Consider the following 20,635-nt stretch of genomic DNA (forward strand, 5'->3'; position numbering starts at 1 on the left):
AAACTTTTAAGTATATATTTTCTTCAAAAGTAAACAGGATTCAGCACTCCAAGTGTGTATATGCAATTGTGCTAAGAAGACCAGAAAACTTAAATGAGAGGCCAACTCAGAAAAATGAATAATCAATATGGAAGAAAACATTAACCAGTGGAATGAGTATGACCCTCCATGGGAGACATCCCAACGATCTGAGCAGACTAGATGGTGACAAGGAAGCATCGAGCACCTGACTGAGAGTTGGACACCTCTTCCCAGAAACAGAGGGATTCCTTGCAGAAATACAGGACAAGCTGGTTAACAAAAAAACTCACAAATACATACAATACAAACAAACAAGGCAATAAATGCAGAAAATGCCAAGAGAAACCAGACACAATCCAACACATTCCAGGATCCTGCAGCAGTTTAACTCAATCTGATTACTTATGCAGGTACAATCAAGTGGCAAATATCATTTACCAAAATCTTGCTTTAAAACACATACTCATGAATGACCTCCATCACCTCATTAAGGCACCATAAATTGAAGCCATATCCAGTTAGGGACAGAATCTCACAAGTTATATTATAATCAATACATTATAACAGACAGGTTAATCTAAAATAACTATCCGGATATAATATTACAGGATAAACAAGCAGGAACAACTGCTTCAATAGATATCACCATTCTCAACACACACGTGCCTCAACAAATGGGGAATCTCACAACAGGCATTGTCTGTGTAGGCAGTCAGACAACTGAATTATTTTCCGTCAAATGAGCTTCCAAATCTTGCTATTCTGTCATTCGTTGCCACGCCCCGCTGCTGATTCCCTTCTCCTCATCATACATTCTTATCCCGACCATTGTCCAGAGCCCCAAACTCTGCTCTGTGCGGACCTGCCTCTGGTTTCTGACCCTGCTTCGTTGAACATCCAACGGATGGTTTCCCATTCTGCTTTCAGTCTTTAGAGGACAGTGGTGTTTTCTAACAACCCTTTAGAAGCAGGGAAAATGGCCCAAAATATGGAAATGAGCCCTGATTAAGGAGGTTAACACCCAATGTCATTCTTCGTCAGCCCAGAGATTTGAGGGGTGAAGAACATCTTGGACAGAACTGCAATCCCTGCGACTTCTTCAGTCAGTAGAAAAATTAAGGGAAACCTCTTCACCCACAGCATGGTGACTGTTTGGACAGCAGGTGATGAACAACAGGGGAGGATTTAAAAGGACTGTCAAGGAACAGAATCACTGGCAGGGTCCAGCCGGCCTGAGTACACTAGTTGTGTTGTAAACTCACAGAGTTCCAAAGACAGAGTTTAAAATAGAACTGATTTATTTGTCTCAGACCCAGAATATTAAACTCCAGTCCCATTAAGGGTAAATATGCAGCAGAAGAAACTCCTCCCATGCCCAGTGACCAGGGTGCAGAACTGGGTGTGGTGAGCAGCAGCAATAATTGCAGAGTTCAGCACCAACAGTCAGTCTTGAAGTAGAATTCAGCAATGGTGATGGAGAAATATCCAGCATGCAGCTTATTGAAACTTTCTCCCCAGTGTGAACCCGGCGGTGAGTCACAAGCATAACATGCTGTAAGATTTCACTGCTAACGTAATGGCCTCTATGCAATGTTTCACTGCTGAGGTAATTGTTTCTCTGTAGCAGCAATATTTAGGTTATGACTAGAGATAACAGGGTTTGGGAATGTGGGGCTATCCAATGGCAGAAATGTTGTTCTTTCCTGTGAGTCTGGAAGAGAGAATTTCACCACCATTTGCTGGGGAGAGATGAGAAGACGTGAATGGAGAGAGTGGGCCCTTTTTCTTTCTTTTTGTTTTCTTTACTAACCCTATAGTCAAAGTAAGAATTATAAATCTCAATTGTTTAATCACATATTGTGTACAGTTTGTTATTTCAGTGTACTGATTTGGAACGGGACACATCATGAAGCATCCACCCAAATGAGATTTCTTAAGTTAGCTGGGCTGGGGAGCTATCACTCCAAAAGTTCAGCTGCTAGCCGAAGTGAGAGTTGCATAAGGTTAGATGACTGAGTGAATCGCTTCCCACAGTCTGAGCAGGTGAACAGCCTCTCCCCAGTGTGAACTCAATGATGCACATTCAGTTGATTTGGTTGAGAGAATCTTATGCAAAACTCTGAGCAGGAGATCATCCTCTATCCAGTGTGAACTTGCTGGTGTCTCTCCAGTTGAGATGACGAAGTGAATCCCTTCCCACAGTCTGAACAGGTGATTCGCCTCTCCCTAGTGTGAACTGAACGGTGTGTTTGTAGGGTGGATGACCGAGTGAATCCCTTCCCACAGTCTGAGCAGGTGAACGGCCTCTCCCCAGTGTGATTTCGCTGATGTACTTTCAGTGTAGATGACCGAATGAATCCCTTCCCACACACTGAGCAGGTGAACGGCCTCTCCCCAGTGTGAACTCGCTGATGTACCTTCAGTTCGGATGACTCAGTGAATCCCTTCCCACAGACAGAGCAAGTGAATGGCCTCTCTCCAGTGTGAATTTGCTGATGTCTACTCAGTTTAGATGACCAAGTGAATCCCTTCCCACAGACTGAGCAGGTGAATGGCCATTTCCCTGTGTGGGCTGACTGGTGTCTCTGCAGGTGAGATGACCAATTGAATCCCTTCCCACAGACAGAGCAGGTGAATGGCCTCTCCCCGGTGTGAACTCGCTGATGTACCTTCAGTTGAACTGACTGAGTGAATCCCTTCCCACAGTCCGAGCAGGTGAATGGCCACTCCCCAGTATGAACTGACTGGTGACTCAGTAGCTGGGATGACAGTGTGAATCCCTTCCCACAGTCTGAGCAGGCAAACGGCCGCTCCCCAGTGTGAACTCGCTGATGTAACTTCAGTTCGGATGAGCGAGTGAATCCCTTCCCACAGTCTAAGCAGGTGAACGGCCGCTCCACAGTGTGAACTCGCTGGTGAGCCATTAGGTTGGATGAGCAAGTAAATCCCCTCCCACAGACTGAGCAAATGAATGGCCTTTCACCAGTATGAACTCTCTGATGTATCTTCAGATTAGATGACATAGTGAATCCCTTCCCACAGTCTGAGCAGGTAAATGGCCTCTCTCCAGTGTGAAATCTCTGATGTGCTTTCAATTCAGAAGACCAGTTGAATCCCTTCCCACAGTATGAACAGGTGAACGGCCACTCCCCGGTGTGAACTCGCTGATGAACCTTCAGTTCGGATGAGCAAGTGAATTCCTTCCCACAGTCCGAGCAAATGAATGGCCTCTCCCCAGTGTGAACTCGCTGGTGAATCTTTAGCTTTGCTGACTGAGTGAATCCCTTCCCACAGTCTGAGCAGATGAATGGCCTTTCTCTAGTGTGAACTCGCTGATGGACCTTCAGTTCGGATGAGCAAGTGAATCCTTTCCCACAGTCCGAGCAGGTGAATGGCCGCTCCCCAGTGTGAACTCGCTGGTGTGCCTTTAGTTGGGATGAGCAAGTAAATCCCCTCCCACAGTCTGAGCAGGTGAACGGCCTCTCTCCAGTATGAACTCTCTGATGTATCTTCAGATTAGATGACATAGTGAATCCCTTCCCACAGTCTGAGCAGGTGAATGGCCTCTCTCCAGTGTGAAATCGCTGATGTACCTTCAGGTGAGATGACCAGCTGAATCCCTTCCCACAGTCTGAGCAGGTGAACGGCTTCTCCCCAGTGTGAACACGCTGATGTAATTTCAGTTTAGATGAGCAAGTGAATCCTTTCCCACAGTCCGAGCAGGTGAACGGCCTCTCACCGGTGTGAACTCGCTGGTGAGCCATTAGGTCAGATGACCTAGTGAATGCTTCCCCAAAATTCAACAGATGACCAGCCTCTGCCCACTATGAACTGACTTGCGTGTCCACAAGTGGGAAGACTGACTGAATCCCTTCTCACCCACAAAACAGGTGAATGGCCTTTCCCAGTGTGAACTTGCTGATGTACCTTCAGTTGAGAAGACCGAGTGATTCCATTTCCACTGTCTGAGCAGATGAATCGTTCCACCCTGTGCAAAATGACGGGTGCGCCAGTCGGTCAGATGATTCAGTGAATCCTTCCCCACAGTCTGAACAGGAAGGATGATCGAGTGAATCCCTTGCTCCACTTCTTAAATATCTGGACAGAGACAGCAAAACTGGTGTGTTGAGCTCCAGATTCCTGTACACAAATTCCTTGTCATTTTTGACCTGTAAAAAGATTTACAATATCTGTCAATGGGTGCAGGACAACATTTCAGATGAGTTCACATAAGTTGTCAAGGTGTGATCTGGCATCACACTGTTACAGTGAAGTTCAACCCAAGTTGGAGAGAGAAATCACCTTCTAACTGGGCACAGTGCTGGTATCTGGAATGACCATCAAACTCTCTGATGCTCTTCCTGTCTCTATAAGAATGGGGCATTTCTGCCATCTCCAACCTGTGACCTGGCTCAGTTTGACTCTCTCCATTGATATTATTCCCTGTTCCCACTGAGCTGCATGGGTTCATGACCACACAGTAACTGAAACACTCTCACACAAATAGCTGGCAGTGTAGTGCATGCACCCACCACTCTCTGGGTAAAAAACTTACCCCTGGCATCCCCTCGGTATCTATTTCCAAGCACCTTAAAACTATGTCCTCTCGTGTTAGACATTTCAGTCCTGCAAATAAAACCTCTGGCTATCCACATGATCAATGCCCCTCATCATCTTATACACCTAAAAAATGCACTAAACATAGACAAGGTAATTAAACATTGCATGAGGATTTGTTGGAAGTATAGAGAATTATGAGGGTACAGATAGCGTAAAGGCAAGCAGCTTTTTCCATTGAGGTTGTGTGGGATAAAACCGAGGTCATGGGTAAGCGGGGAAGGTGAAAATTTAACGGGAACATGTGGAAAAGCTCTTTACTGAAATGGTCGTGAGAGTGTGGAATGAGATATCAGCACAAGGGGTTCATGTGGGCTCAGTTTCACCATTTGAAAGAAGTTTGGATGGGAGCCTGGATGGTAGGGGTATGGAGGGCGATGGTCCCAGTCAGGTAGTTGCAATAGATACCTTAAATGTTTTTTTTAGCATTGACTAGATGGGCCAAATAGCCTGTTTCCATACTGAACTCCTCCATGTTTCTGTGACAGAGAAGCTGGCCAAACTTGTTTGGAAAGGAAAAGGTAGGAGTGATCGATATCTGAGGTCTGAACAACATCTGACTGGTGTCAAGAAAACAAACTCTCCCTCATTGTCACAAAAACAAAGGAGCTGATTGTGTACTACAGGAGGAATGGAGACAGGCGAACCCCTATTGGCATCAATGGATCTGGGGTTGAGAGGGTGAACAGCTTTAAGATCCTCAGCATAAACATCACCAAGGATCTCAAATGCTCCGTACATACCGGCTGTGTTGTGAAAAGAGCACAGCAGCACCTCTTTCAGCTCAGATGGTTGAAGTTGCTTGTTGTGGGCCCCAAATCCTAAGAACTTTCTACAGCAAGACAATAGAGAGCATGCTGACTGGGTGCAGCACTGCCTGGTATGGGAACTGTACTTCCCTCAATCGCAGGACCCTGCAGAGAGTGGTGCAGACTGCCCAGTGCATCTGTAGATGTGAACTTCTCACTATTCAGGAGATGTACAGAGACAGATGTGTAAAGAGGGCCCAAAGGATATTGGGGACCCAATTCACCACAACCACAAACTGTCCCTACTGCCACCATCCAGGAAACGGTACCACAGCAAAAGGACCAACAGGCTCCAGGACATCATCTTCTACCAGGTCATCAGACTGATTAATTCATGCTGATATAATTGCATGTTGATGTTATATTGACTGTTCTATGTATAAACAATATATTATAAATTACTATAAATTACACATTGCACATTTAGATGGAGAGTAACGTAAAGACTTTTACTCCTCATGTGTATGAAGTATGTATGTAATAAAGTCAATTCAATTTGACTCAATTTACCCTCTCCACTATCTGTTCAGTCACTCTGGCTCCCATTCCCCCTACAACTTATTTTAACCACTTCACCCTCTCACCACACTAGCTCCAGCAAGCCTTAATACCAGGATATTAGTCCCCTCCTTGTTCCATTCCCATAACTAATGAATCCCCTAACACTTATTTGACTTTCCACTGCCAGGTAATCCCCCCAACAGTTTCTAAAGTGGTCCACCTGCTGTTGTGTGGGATGTCCGCAAGAGTACTCTTCGATGGCTGTTTAACCTCATTCACCTGCCTGTCACCCAGTTTCCTGCGTCCTGCACCTTGGGTGTAACTCACCTCTCTTCATGTCACATCTATCACCCCCTCTGACTCCCAGCTGATCCAGAATTCAACAATTTCAAGTCCGAGCTCCTTCAAGTGCAGGGCTACAAGCTGCAGCTGGATGCACATCTTGTAGGTGAGGGCATCAGGGACACTGGAAGTCTCTGCACCTTCCCTCCAATACCCCCTCTAATTTCTAATGACCAGTGTGCACATAAATCATGTACTGTGCTTAATTTTACCCAGTGACAACATGTGCACAGTGATTTTTATATAGTGAGGTATTCATTTTAAGAGCTAGGAAATCACTGTTGATAAGAGCTATGATCTCCTCTGGGTTTGATCGAGTTCATCTGCTTTCTCACACAAACTATGTAGCAGGACTGTAACAGGTAATGAAGGACTTTCTTACCAGAGCTTTTGCACATTGTGCATATATGGTTTACTTGCTAAATTACGCTTTAAAAAGTCAGATTTCCAAATATCACTCCACTTCTTCCCACTTGTAAGTTCTACAGCAACTTTTGCATCGCCACAATACACACAGGTGACACCAGTTTCTAGATTAGACAAAAACATTTCCCCCGAACCCTCCTGATGAATTAAGGATATATTAAATAAAATCATTTTGAACCTATGTAACCTCTGGCTAAAAGAATAATTGGGACTGAATAGGAATATTTGAACCAAAGTAAACACTGTCTTCAGTGGTTAGCTAAGACAGGCTCATTATCAGTTCTCTGTGGCTTGCAGAGTGACATACTGAGCGATGATAATATACACTGTACCCTCATTAGTTGATAACATTATACATTGTACCCTCTTTTGAGTAAAGGGTGGAGGACTCTCTGATAAGGACAGGAATAAACATCTGTTTGTAATTAAGTCAGGGCCTTGCAAAGGGAATAACTGATAAGGACTGGATAGTATATCCATCTGTAATTAAAACCTTCAGTCAGCAAACTCTCTTATTTAATTAAGTTTGGAGCCAACAGACTTAGTGCGCGTACCAGTTCAAATAACATCTTGCAATAGGAATGTATGGGGCTTACTATGTATAAATATATGGCTGTAACCTGACTAAATCAGTCCACTTGTCAGATGGTGGCAGTGCTTACGTGCCTTTCCTTTGACAAATGGGTCTCAAACTCCTACAGGAAAATGAACTGTGGTGACGATAAGAAGCTGGTCTCCCGAGTTTTATTCAACTTCAACATTTGGAGTCACAAACACGATCCCAATATAGGGAGTGCTGAGCAGATGGGCTAAATGAAGATGTAAAGTGGAACAGTATATTATCAGCAAGTTGGAGGAATAATACATGTGACAAAGGGATAGAGGTCTGTACTGCAGAAGGAACGCCAAAGGTTGGGAGCCACTAAAAGCGGAGCGTGAATGGGTGGATGGGCACTAAAAAACGAGAGCAGGAAAAACAACGTAAGCAAACCAAGGCCGGCCCAGATAGGAGAGAAGGGCAGGAATATCAGTCTGAAGTTCGAACTGATAGGGACACAAGGGATCCCAAACCCATGTCTGTCATACCGACCCTGTTTGAGGACAGTGACCGTGATGAGGAGTGGGCACTCACCGTACCTCTCCTACCTTACCAGGGGCCAAGTTCACCCAGTGCTCCCGAACCCCAATCCTCCCAGTACCCAGATACGGTGGCCACTCAGGTAAAACAGCGGCATAGGGAAGGGATGTCACTATATCCTGAGATCCAGAAAGGGAATACCCAGGATTATTCCGAGACAGGGAGGGAAGAATCCAATAAATCCCCAGAGTTAGTGACTCCACAAAGACAACTGCCCACCCAAATGCTGCCCAATCCACGAGCAGGAGGAGGGACAGCGCTCAGTGATTCCTGTGTATGCACCCTGGAAGCCTCAGGAAATGATAATGATCATGAATCAGACCCCAGATAGAAAAGAAAAAGCAGCACAGTTTGCTCAGTGTGTCCACAGTACTACACAAACGTTTAACATGACCCTGCAAGATTTATTCCGTCTCTGCTGCATGATTCTCTCAGCTGATGAGGGGCGGAAATGGAAGGCAGATTTGAGAGACCAAACCTATCAGGAGTTACAGGCGGGAAACCATAATGAGAATGAACAGACAGACCAGATCATTCAAGCCTTGGAAAGGGCTCTCCAGCAACCTGTAAACATCACTAAAGTACTTGAATGCAAACCCAACCCTGGGGAATCGGGACCAGACTATTGGGAGTGATTTGTGGCCTTCTATGGCACTTTCACAGGAGACCAAGCCTGTCCCCCCAGTTTAATGCCCTACTGCTCCAAAACTTACCAACTAAGCCAACATGATTAAAACAGATAATATGGATTGGCCTGACAATGACCGAAATCGAATGTGACGAGCTTTGACATATTACTGGGACCTGATTTTCGATTCCTGATCAACCCCAAAAGGAACTAATATTTAAAGTGAACATGTTCAGCAGGAAGAAGGATGTGAATGGGCTATATCTGTGGATCAGAAATGGGAACAAAAACCTACCAAGGGACAGGTGGGGACAACAACCCGTTTAGAAATTGACAAGCAAGGATGCTTCCTACCGTGAGTACCATCCCTCAGGAAGAGCCCAGTGTAATATTGACAGTTGCTGGAGTTTCAATTCCGTTTATGATTGATATGGGGCAACCACAACCACTCTCGATCAGGAAATAGTATCGGAAAAGGGATTCCAGCTATCAGACGCTACAATCACTCTGTCAGGGTTCAGAGGCACGGAACGTACGTATTCACGTACCCAGCCACTGCAGGTGGAATTCTAGGGGAACCAGTGTGAGGTTTCATTTACAGTCACCACCAGACAGGGGAGTAATCTCATAGCGAGAGACTTGCTCTGTCCGTTGGAAGTCGAGATTCTATGCAGGGACAAGGATAGCACGCTGGAACTGCGAACAACTGATAGCTTCCTCTGATCACCCAGTGGTGGGCACTTTTTCTGGACTCTACTGCATTTGAATCCCGTCTGCCAGTGGCCAGCTCCCATGTGACTCTGTGCTATGGCCCTACATGGTGCTCAACTGAGGAAAGCCAATATTATGCACCCCTCGAGGGACAGAAATTCCCAGTCACGGTGATTGGAGAGGTTAAAGGAAGAGACGACATTGCATTTCTGGTCGAAGTTCCAGATTTCTTTTGATGACAGACAGGACTGGTGGTTCCCCATACCACCGTTAGGGTTTGCCCTGGGTTCAAGCCAAAGAGCCTAGGGCTCCTTGCCCACAACCTGACAAAACAGGCCTCCAGCACCAAGGGAAACTGGCAAGACTTGGCCGCGGGCCAACTCCGATACTGGAAGGAGTCTGAGGTGAAGACAGGACATCTGGTAAGACATTCTTTTAATAGTGACCGAACCCAAGACGTTGTACACCATCTCTGGGCAATTTCAGTTCATGAAGTCAGCCCTCCTGTCCGGATCACAGTGAAAGAAGGACAGACTCTCCCATCCATTCCGCAATACCCCCTCTAGCCCGTCTGGATCACAGTGAAAGAAGGACAGACTCTCCCATCCATTCTGCAATAACCCCTCTAGCCCATCCGGATCACTGTGAAAGAAGGACAGACTCTCCCATCCATTCTGTAATACCCCCTCTAGCCTGTCCGGATCACTGTGAAAGAAGGACAGACTCTCCCATCCATTCTGCAATAACCCCTCTAGCCCATCCGGATCACTGTGAAAGAAGGACAGACTCTCCCATCCATTCTGTAATACCCCCTCTAGCCCGTCCGGATCACAGTGAAAGGAGGACAGACTCTCCCATCCATTCTGCAATACCCCCTCTAGCCCATCCGGATCACTGTGAAAGAAGGACAGACTCTCCCATCCATTCTGCAATACTCCCTCTAGCCCATCTGGATCACAGTGAAAGAAGGACAGACTCTCCCATCCATTCTGCAATACCCCCTCTAGCCCATCCGGATCACTGTGAAAGAAGGACAGACTCTCCCATCCATTCTGTAATACCCCCTCTAGCCTGTCCGGATCACTGTGAAAGAAGGACAGACTCTCCCATCCATTCTGCAATACCCCCTCTAGCCTGTCCGGATCACTGTGAAAGAAGGACAGACTCTCCCATCCATTCTGCAATACCCCCTCTAGCCCATCCGGATCACTGTGAAAGAAGGACAGACTCTCCCATCCATTCTGTAATACCCCCTCTAGCCTGAGGCAACGTTTTATGAGGATGGAAGCTCTTTTGTGGATCCAGCAGGAAAATGATATTCTGGCTATGTGATAGTGACGGACAGTGAAGTAATTGAGCAGGCATCTTTTGAAGCAGCTGTCTCCGCCCAGAAGGCTGAGCTGTTTGCTCTGACTCGTGCATGTATCCAAGCAACAGACTAAAGTGGGAACATTTACACAGACTCCCATTATGCATTTGGAATTGTACATGATTACAGGGCTCTCTAGGAACAAGGGGATTCCTGACTTCCTCTGGCCACCCCATTAGTAATGCCACCTTTGTAATGAACTTACACACCACTCTACAGCTACCTCAAGTTATTTCTTTTCAGGGAAACACCTCTGTGGAGGAGTGCAAACTGTAGTCCCATATGAGGTGCCAGAAAGTCCCTGGCCTAAGTTTTCGGATCACCCAGCAGGACAGGTTTGTGTTCCTACATAGTTTTTACCAATATCAGTCAATAAGAAACATGATTTTACACACCTGGGAAAGGAGGGAATGGTTGGTAACCTGTACCCTGCACACCAGGTACGACTCCCTAGACAGGTGGATCTTTTTCGTGTCTACAATTTGATTTTATTGAATTTCCCAGAGCACATTGCTACAGATGTTGCTTAGGTTATTATAGATGTGTTTAGTAGATGGATTGAAGCTATTCCATCTGCCATCAATACTGCTGTGACTGTTGTGAATGTATTATTACGGGAAATAATTCCCAGGTACGGCCTGCCAGAGATGCTGAGCTCTGACAATGGCCCACACTTTATGGTGAAAGCAAACGAAGGGGTATGTAACAAACTAGCTATCAAGCAACAATTCCACTGTGTATACCACCCATGGACCGCCGGTATAGTGGAAAGAGCCAATGGCATTCTGAAGAGTAAATTGGCCAGATTAACAGCGGAGACTGGACTCACTTGGTTGAAGGTCCGACCATTAGCCTGATTCCACATGAGGGTTACCCCACAGGGGAAAACAGGGCTGTCACCAGCTGAAATCATTTCTGGACGGCCCATGAGGCCACCCTGGGAACAAAGTCTCAGGATTAAAGGCAAAGTGAATAAGAATAAGGAACCTTGGTTCTCGATGGATATTGTAACTCTGATAAAGAAGACAGAGATGTATGACATGTATAAGAAACAGGGAGCAAAGAAGGTACTTGAGGAGTATAAAAAGTGCAAACAAATACTTAAGGGAGAAATCAGGAGGGCTGAAAGAAGACATGAGGTAGCGTTGGCAGTCAAGGTGAAGGATAGTAAGAGCTTCCACAGGTATAGTAATAGCAAAAGGATAGTTAAGGGATAAAATTGGTCATCTTGAAGATCAGAGTGGTGGGCTATGTATGGAACCAAAAGAAATTGGGGAGATGTTAAATGGTTTTTTTGTGTCTGAATTTACTAAGGAAACTGGCATGGAGTCAATGGAAATAAGGCAAACAAGTATTTAGGTCATGGAACCTATACAGAGAGAAGAGGAGGAGGGCCTTGCTACCTTGAGGCGAGTAGATAAATCTCCAGGACCTGACAGGGTATTCCCTCGGACCATGAAGGAGACGAGTGTTGAAATTGCAGGGGCCCTGGCAGATATATTTAAATGTCATTATCTACGGGTGAGGTGCCAGAGGATTGGAGGATAGCTCATGTTGTTCCATTGCTTAAAAAAGGCTCTAAAAGTAATTCTCGAAATTATAGGCTGGTAAGTTTGATGTTGGTAGTGGGTAAAATATTGGAAGGAGTACTGAGAGACAGGATCGACAATTATTTAGATAGACAGGGACATTAGGGAGAGTCATCATGGCTTTGTGTGTGGTAGGTCAAGTTTAACAAATCTATTAGAGTGTTTTGAGGAGGTTACAAGGAAAGTGGATGAAGGCAAGGCAGCGGATGTTGTCTACATGGACTTCAGTAAGGCTTTTGGCAAGGTCCCGCATGGGAGATTAGGTAGTAAATTGGATTAGACATTGGCTCAATGGGAGAAGCCAGAGATTGGTAGTGGAGGATTGTTTCTCTGAGTGGAGGCCTCTGACTAGTGGTGTGCCACAGGGATCAATGCTGGGTCCATTGTTATTTGTCATCTTTATCAATGATCTGGATGATAATTTGGTAAATTGGATCAGCAAATTTGCTGATGATACAAAGACTGGAGGTGTAGTGGTCAGTGAGGAAGGTTTTCAAAGCTTGCAAAGGGATCTGGACCAGCTAGAAAAATGGGCTGAAAAATGGCAGATGGAGTTTAATACAGACAAGTGTGAGGTGTTGCACTTTGGAAGGAAAAACCAATGTAGAACATATAAGGTAGATGGTGGGGCACTGAGGAGTGCAGTAGAACAGAGGGATCTAGGAATACTGATACAAAATTCCCCAAAAGTGGCATCACGGGTAGATAGGGTAGTAAAGAGAGCTTTTGATACATTGACCTTTGTAAATCAAAGTATTGAGTATAAGAATTGGAATGTTATGGTGAGGTTGTATAAGGCATTGGTGAAGCCGAATTTGGAGTATCGTGTGCAGCTGTGGTCACCGAATTACAGGAAGGATATTAATAAGGCTGAAAGAGTGCAGAGAAGGATAATGAGGATGTTGCCGGGACTTGAGAAACTGAGTTACAGAGAAAGGTTGAATAGTTTAGGACTTCATTCCTAGGAGTGTAGAAGAATGAGGGGAGACTTGATAGAGGTATATAAAATTATGATGGGTACAGATAGAGTGAATGCAAGCAGGCTTTATCCACTGAGGCTAGGGGAGAAAAAAAAAACAGAGGACATGGATTAAGGGTGAAGGGCGAAAAGTTTAAAGGGAATATAAGGGGGGGCTTCTTCACAACTGGGTCAGACTGATACTGGCATAACAGGTTCTTCTGGGCACATTCTGTCTCACTCCCAAATATTTCCTACTTTCCTTTGTACAGGTACGTAATGTCTAAAGGACCAGTGTTTGAGTAAATGAGACTCACCAAACTTTCTCCTGACTGAATCACTGGAATCTCCGAGTCAGATGTGTTCTCTCCAGTTGATGTTCTCAATCCTCGGGCTGCTTCACTTGTTGCTGTTCCCTCGTCTTCAGTCGTGATCTTTCTTCCAATAAACCTCTCACCACAGGTCTAACTTTAACCAGAGAGACAATGAAGCACATTAATAATGAAAAGGAGAACTAAACATTTCTGCTTAATGTTACTAAGAACAAAACTCACTGAAATTTAAACACTGAAGGCAGATTTAATGATCTCAGTGAACAATCTTTTATTGTCCCTCACATGTCACAGAATGATATGGGATAAGAAGGAGCCATCATTCAGTCATGGTAAGACATAAGACACAGGAACAGAATTAGGTGATTCGATCCATCTGGTCTGCCCACCACTCAACCATGGCTGATGTTTATTCCAACACCATATTCCTGCCTTCCTCCTGTAACCCTGAAGCTACTCAGCAATCATGAATATATTAATCTCTGTCATAAATATACCCAAATGGCAGCCTCAACCAACCTCTGTGGCAACAAATTCCACAGATCAGACATCATTTGGCCAAATTTTATTTCTCCTCTCAGTTTTAAACGGAAGCTTCTTTATTCCAATACTGTGCCATCAGATCACAGTCTAATGGAAACATCCTCTCCATGTCCACTGTATCCAGGCTTTTCAGCATTTGGTAGGTTTACTTAACCAAACATCCCCCACCACCCCCACTGTCCCCCTGAACTCCATTGAGCACAGGTCCAGAACCATCAAATGTTCCTCAAACATAACGCCGAACATTCCTGAGATTATTCTTGTAAACCTTGTTCGCAACAACTGTACTGAACACATTTCTAGGAATAACAAGCTAATTGGTACCAGGGTAATTTGCAGGGAAAAGTTGTGGTTACTTTATTGTTCAACTATCACAGAGTGAGCCATTTCCACTTCCACATTAAAAACGGTACATTTCAGGAAACATAAACCAATCCAGAGTGAATGTAATAAAAAGAAATTGGTATTACCAAACTGCTCAGTATGTAAGGAACAGCTGTGGGGAGAGGAACAATCTTTACAATTCAGGTCAATTACATTTTGTCAGGATGACTTCATTTTCAGTTTTTAGTGCAGATCTCCAGCAACTTGAGATTCTGCCCGATTTCCACCGCTTTATCCAGCTTTGACTTCCACAAAATGCGAGTGATTTTAAAGGGCTGGGCTGCTGGAAGCACATTACCAGACCTGGTGTGATTGCAACTGTGTCTGACAGAGGCATAAATGGTTCTTCTGGGTACATTCAGTCTCACCAACTATTTCCCACCTTCTATTGTACAGGTATGTAATGTATAAAGGACCAGTGTTTGAGTAAGTGAGACTCACCAAACTTCCTCCTCACGGACTCACTGGGAACTCCAAGTCAGCTGATTCAGAGTTGTTCTCTCCAGTTGATGCTCTCAGTCCTCGGGCTGGTTCACTTGTTGCTATTCCCACATCTTCAGCCATGGTTGGCTTCTAGTTGGGGTTTTTCTTCCAATAAACCTCTCACCGCAGGTCTAACATTAACCAGAGAGATAATGAAGCACATTAACAATGAAAAGGAGAAGCAAACATTTCTGCTTAATGTTACTAAGAACAAAACTCACTGAAATTTAAACGTTGAAGCCAAATATAATAATCTCAGTGAACAATCTTTTATTGTCCCTCACACATCACAAAACAATATGGGATAAGAAGGAGCCATCATTCTGTCATGGTAATGCATAAGACACAGGAACAGGATTAGGTGATTTGATCCATCTGGGCTATAAACGTGCAGGAGCAATGTGTGGTTAAGTGCCATGCTCAAGGATACAACGCACTGCCTGGCCCGAGGCTCAAACTCATGACCTTCAGATGGCTTAACCACTCGGCCACGTGCACATCACTCTCCCCCCTAGACTTCCCAGTCCCTCGGTAAAGCAGGCAGTGAAATCAAAGATCCCCACAACCTGGGACGTTCTCCTTTCTCACCCACCCCAGTCTGGGAGAAGACACAACAGCCAGAAAGCTCAACTGCAAATGTGACCAGCCTCAGGAAACGAGGCGAGTTGGGGGAAGTTAACGAGACTCAGTGACCAATGTCAGATCCCCCAACACAACATAGAGGAAGCATCCTGACCCAGCCAGGGACTCTAAGCACACACCATGTCATCTTGCATCACGTATTTGCTGCACAAATCACTCTCTCACCTAGATGGGGTCAGTTGTGCTGTGAGGATTACATTCCTTGACTTCTCTAGTGCCTTTAACACCATCCAGCCCAAGATCTTAAGGCACAAACTAACGGAGATGGGAGTAGACTCTCACATGGTGGATTGGATAGTGGACTACTTGACAGATAGACCTCAGTATGTGCGGTTGGGAGACTGTAGGTCTGACACAGTGGTCAGCAGCACAGGAGCGCCGCAGGGAACCATACTCTCTCCGGTCCTGTTCACCCTGTACACATCAGACTTCCAATATAACTCGGAGTCCTGCCATGTGCAGAAGTTCGCTGATGACACAGCCATAGTGGGGTGTGTCAGGAATGGACAGGAGGAGGAGTATAGGAAATTGATACAGGACTTTGTGATATGGTGCAACTCAAACTACCTGCGTCTCAATATCACCAAGACCAAGGAGATGGTGGTGGACTTTAGGAGATCTAGGCCTCATATGGAGCCAGTGATCATTAATGGAGAATGTGTGGAGCAGGTTAAGACCTACAAGTATCTGGGAGTACAGTTAGACGAGAAGCTAGACTGGACTGCCAACACAGATGCCTTGTGCAGGAAGGCACAGAGTCGACTGTACTTCCTTAGAAGTTTGGCGTCATTCAATGTCTGCAGTGAGATGCTGAAGATGTTCTATAGGTCAGTTGTGGAGAGCGCCCTCTTCTTTGTGGTGGCGTGTTGGGGAGGAAGCATTAAGAACAGGGACGCCTCATGTCTTAATAAGCTGGTAAGGAAGGCGGGCTCTGTCGTGGGCAAAGTACTGGAGAGTTTAACATCGGTAGCTGAGCGAAGGGCGCTGAGTAGGCTACGGTCAATTATGGAAAACCCTGAACATCCTCTACATAGCACCATCCAGAGACAGAGAAGCAGTTTCAGCAACAGGTTACTATCGATGCAATGCTCCTCAGACAGGATGAAGAAGTCAATACTCCCCAATGCCATTAGGCTTTACAATTCAACCGCCAGGACTTAAGAACTTTTTTTTTAAAGCTATTATTAATGCTTTTTGATTTAGATGCATATCATATTTTTATGATACAAGTATTGTATGTAATTAGTTTTTGCTACAACAAGTGTATGGGACATTGGAAAAAAAGGTTGAATTTCCCCATGGGGATGAATAAAGTATCTATCTATCTATCATCACAAAGTGAAGGGTAGGGCAGATTGACAGTAAACAGCCTCACGTGACCTGTTGGTGGGTCTCCCGTTTCAACTCTGCAGAAATAGACAGCCTGGGCTCCAGGTTTGGATCGTTCAATGCAGATTAAGTGAAGTCTACACATTTTTGACCAGACCAGATAATCGAAAAAATAAATGAGTAATTGGTCCTCAGTTCGGGGCTCACGGCCAACATCAGATCTCCCTGCTTGGGATCGGTCTCAATACTCACCGATGGGAACGCAATATCTTCAGCCCACAGACAGTGATCCCGACCCCTGGCTCCCCCACCCAGGAGGTGAGGACCCTTCCCTCGATCCCACAGATGATGCACTTCAGCACTGAGCGGAAAAGAAAACACCGCCCGGCCGGAGACAGTGAACATGTGCGAAGTGAGTGTCACATCATCCGGAGGGCAGGGCCTCGGAAACAGATGCACAGGTGCCGCCCATCTGCTGTTAAATGGGAGGGGCAAACGGGATCACGTGACCAGTCGGGTCTCCCACCCCAGGCAGAGTTTTCCAGCTACCCACCATTCTGTGTAAAGAAACAAACTTGCTGCTTACATCTCCTCTCACCATAAATATATTAGACATTTCAACCCCCAGGAAAAATAGATTGTCTGTCCACTCAGAATCAGAATCAGGTTTATTATCACCGGTGTGTGTCATGAAATTTGAAAACCATGCAGCAGCAGTTCAATGCAATACATATTATAGAAGGAAAAAAACCCAAAGTAAAATAATAAAAATAAACAACTAAATTATTTACAGCATATCTGGGACCCTTACTCTTTGTGATTTTGATAAATGACCTGGATGAGGAAGTGGAGGGATGGGTTAGCAAGTTTGCTGATGACACAAAGGTTGGGGGAGTTGTGGATAGTGTCAGAGGTTACAGTGGGACATTGATAGGATGCAAAAATGGGCTGAAAAGTGGCAGATGGAGTTCAACTAAGATAAGTGTGAAGTGGTTCATTTTGTTAGGTCAAACATGATGGCAGAATATAACATTAATGGTAAGACTCTTGGCAGTGTGGAGGATCAGAGGGATCCTGGGGTCCCAGTCCATAGGACACTCAAAGTTGCTACGCAGGTTGACTCTGTGGTTAAGAAGGCATATGATACATTGACCTTCATCAATCATAGGATTGAATTTAGGAGCCGAGAGGTAATGTTGCAGCTATATGTGATGCTGGTCACACCCCAATGTGCACAATTCTGGCTGCCTCACTACACAAAGCATGTGGAAACCACAGAAATGGTGCAGAGGATATTTACACAGATGTTGCCTGGATTGGGGAGCATGCCTTATTAGAATAGTTTGAGTGAACTCGGCCTTTTCTACTTGGAGCAACGGAGGATGAGAGGTGACCTGATAGAGGTGTATAAGATGATGAGAGGCATTGATCGTGTGGATGGTCAGAGACTTTTTCCCAGGTCTGAAATGGTTATGAAAAGACAGCACAGGTTTAAGGTGCTGGGGAGTAGTTGCAGAGGAAATGTTACGGATAAGTTTTTTTACTCAGAGTGTGTGGAATTGGCTACCGGCAACGGTGGTGGAGGAGGGTAGAATATGGTCTTTTGGATAGGTACCTGGAGACACTGGAGAAAAATAAAGAAATACTAGCTTAGAAAAATAGAAGGCTATGGGTAACCATAGTAATTCCTAAGGTAGGGACATGTTGGCACAACTTTGTGGGCCGAAGGGCTTGTATTGTGCTGTAGGTTTTCTTTGTTTCTGTGAATACATTAAAAATCGTGCAACAAACAGAAATACTATATATTTTAAATGTGAGGTAGTGTTCAAGGGTTCAATATCCATTTAGCAATCGGATGGCAGAGTGGAAGAAACTGTTCCTGAATCACTGAGTGTGAGCCTTCAGACTTCTGTACCTCCTTACCTGCTGGTAACATTGAGAAAACCACATGCCCTGGGTGCTGGAGGTCCTTGATAATGGACGCTGCCTTTCTGAGACATGGCTTCTAATCCTCGGGTAATCTTATAAACGTCTATCCAGTCTCACCCCAGACGGCACAGCTCCGGAGAAAACAACACAATTTTGTCCAACCTCCCGTTAAAGCTCAGGCCCTCTAATCCAGGCAATATCCTGGTAAACCTTTTCTGCGCCCACTCCAAAGCCCCGATATCCTTCCGAGAATGGGGGCGACCAGAACTGTATGAAACACTCCAGATGTGGTCTAACTAGTTTTATAAAGCTGCATCACAACTTCCCGACTTTTGAACTCAATGCTTCAACTAATAAAGACAACCATACCATTTGCCTTCTTAACCACCCGATCAATCTCTGCAGTCTCTTTCAGGGAGCGATGAACTTGGAGTCAAAGATCCCTCTGATCATTAACACTGTTCAGGGTTTTGCATTTAACAGTGTACTGTCGCATACATTCGACCTACCGAGCTGCCAAGATGATCATCACTAATCAAATCTCACTGAGATTTCTCAGGTCCTGTTGAATTTATTGCCAAGTGCACAAATACCGGAAGGTACAGGTACAGAGAAACACTGACTTGTGGCAGCATCACAGGCAAGTACATTCAGATAACACACGGAACACAAATTGTACAATTTTCCGTCAGTAACAATTTAGAAACATGTTTACGTCATCCTGCTAATAGGACCAGAACAACAGGGGCTGAGCGGCGGCTCATCTCAGACGGTTCGGTGTGAAGGTCTCACAACCCGGACCGACCCCGGCAGATTCTGTGAAGGAAGCGAGGCGAGGCCGCCAGTTCGGGAAAGTTCATCCCCTCCCCCTTCAGGTTTCACCGATCACCTTGTGTTTCTCTCTCCCTCCCCACCCCCACCTTGTATTCTCCAGTCTTGCCGAAGGGTTTCGGCGGGTAATGTCGACTGTATTCTTCCCCTAGATGCTGCCCGGACTGCTGAGTTCCTCCAGCATTTTGTGCGCGTTGCTCGCATTTCCAGCAACTGCAGATTTTCTCTTGTTTGAGTTCGGGAAAGTTAACTCACTACCCAACGTCAGACCTCCCCGCTCGGGACCGGCTTCAATACTTACCGAAGGGAAATTGTTGGTGTTGCCCCGCAGAGAATAATCCGTCTCCGGCTCCACGTCCAAGGGGGCGAGAAGCCCCTCCCGATCCCGATCTCACCGCCGACCTGCTTTCACAAAGAACGAAAAAACACAGCCTTTCCCGGGAATGTGAGCATGCGCAATCTGCTTATTGCGTCACGGGCGTTGGGCGGAGCCTCGGAAAATGCTGACGATCCGCGGCAAAACAGGATCACGTGACTCGGTGACTGTTCCTCCCCCTTCACATATTGCCCGACCCACCGCCGCATTTCCCAAATTATTTCATTATTTCCCTATATTATTTCCATATTTACACCAGACTCGTATTTAGTTTTTCCCTCCATATCTTCCCCGATCCCTTTCCCTCCAGCCCCAGATCACAGAGTTCTCAGCGTTATAATTTCGATTCCCATCCCATCCCATCCCATCCGGACACACAATTCAGACCCACACAGGAAATGTGCGGGTTTCAGTTAAATCAGTCTATGTTTATAAACACTTAATTATTAGCCCAGCCGTTAAACCGATAAAGCTCGAGTACAGCAGCACGTGGGTGACGTAAGACACCGCGCCCGTCAGGGCAGATCCCGGTGTGGGGAGCCCATGTGTGACGTCAGGCGAGTGGGGGGGGAGCTGTGTGACGTCACCTGTGGGGGAGCGCTCGTATTTAAAATCACTTTAATGGATTTTTCGGTGGGACAACAACATTAATCACGGGTTTCATCACTGAATCCAGT

The 20,635-nt window shown here is 45.5% G+C and overlaps 1 protein-coding gene across 2 annotated transcripts; it reads right to left on the reverse strand.

The window, feature by feature from the left end:
* On the reverse strand, positions 1-20,000 carry LOC140720638 (uncharacterized). Of its 2 annotated transcripts, none has more exons than XM_073035472.1 (4): positions 19,884-20,000; positions 14,810-14,982; positions 13,427-13,573; positions 1-4,190 (listed from the first exon to the last, which is right to left on the reverse strand). In XM_073035472.1, the coding sequence occupies exon 4, from the start codon at positions 3,783-3,785 to the stop codon at positions 2,160-2,162; it is 1,626 nt and encodes a 541-aa protein (XP_072891573.1). In that variant the 5' UTR covers positions 3,786-4,190; positions 13,427-13,573; positions 14,810-14,982; positions 19,884-20,000; the 3' UTR covers positions 1-2,159. The 2 variants fall into 2 exon arrangements, with proteins under 2 accessions (XP_072891573.1, XP_072891572.1); XM_073035471.1 differs by having other exon boundaries at positions 13,427-13,577.
* Positions 20,001-20,635: the final 635 nt, after the last annotated feature.

This window comes from Hemitrygon akajei, unplaced genomic scaffold (genome assembly GCF_048418815.1).
Source record: "Hemitrygon akajei unplaced genomic scaffold, sHemAka1.3 Scf000045, whole genome shotgun sequence".
NCBI lineage: Eukaryota > Metazoa > Chordata > Chondrichthyes > Myliobatiformes > Dasyatidae > Hemitrygon > Hemitrygon akajei.

Bases quoted from the DNA above. Each gene is read 5' to 3' on its own strand.
- LOC140720638 (XM_073035472.1), bottom strand. From the start codon at position 3,785: ATGGCTCACCAGCGAGTTCACACCGGTGAGAGGCCGTTCACCTGCTCG.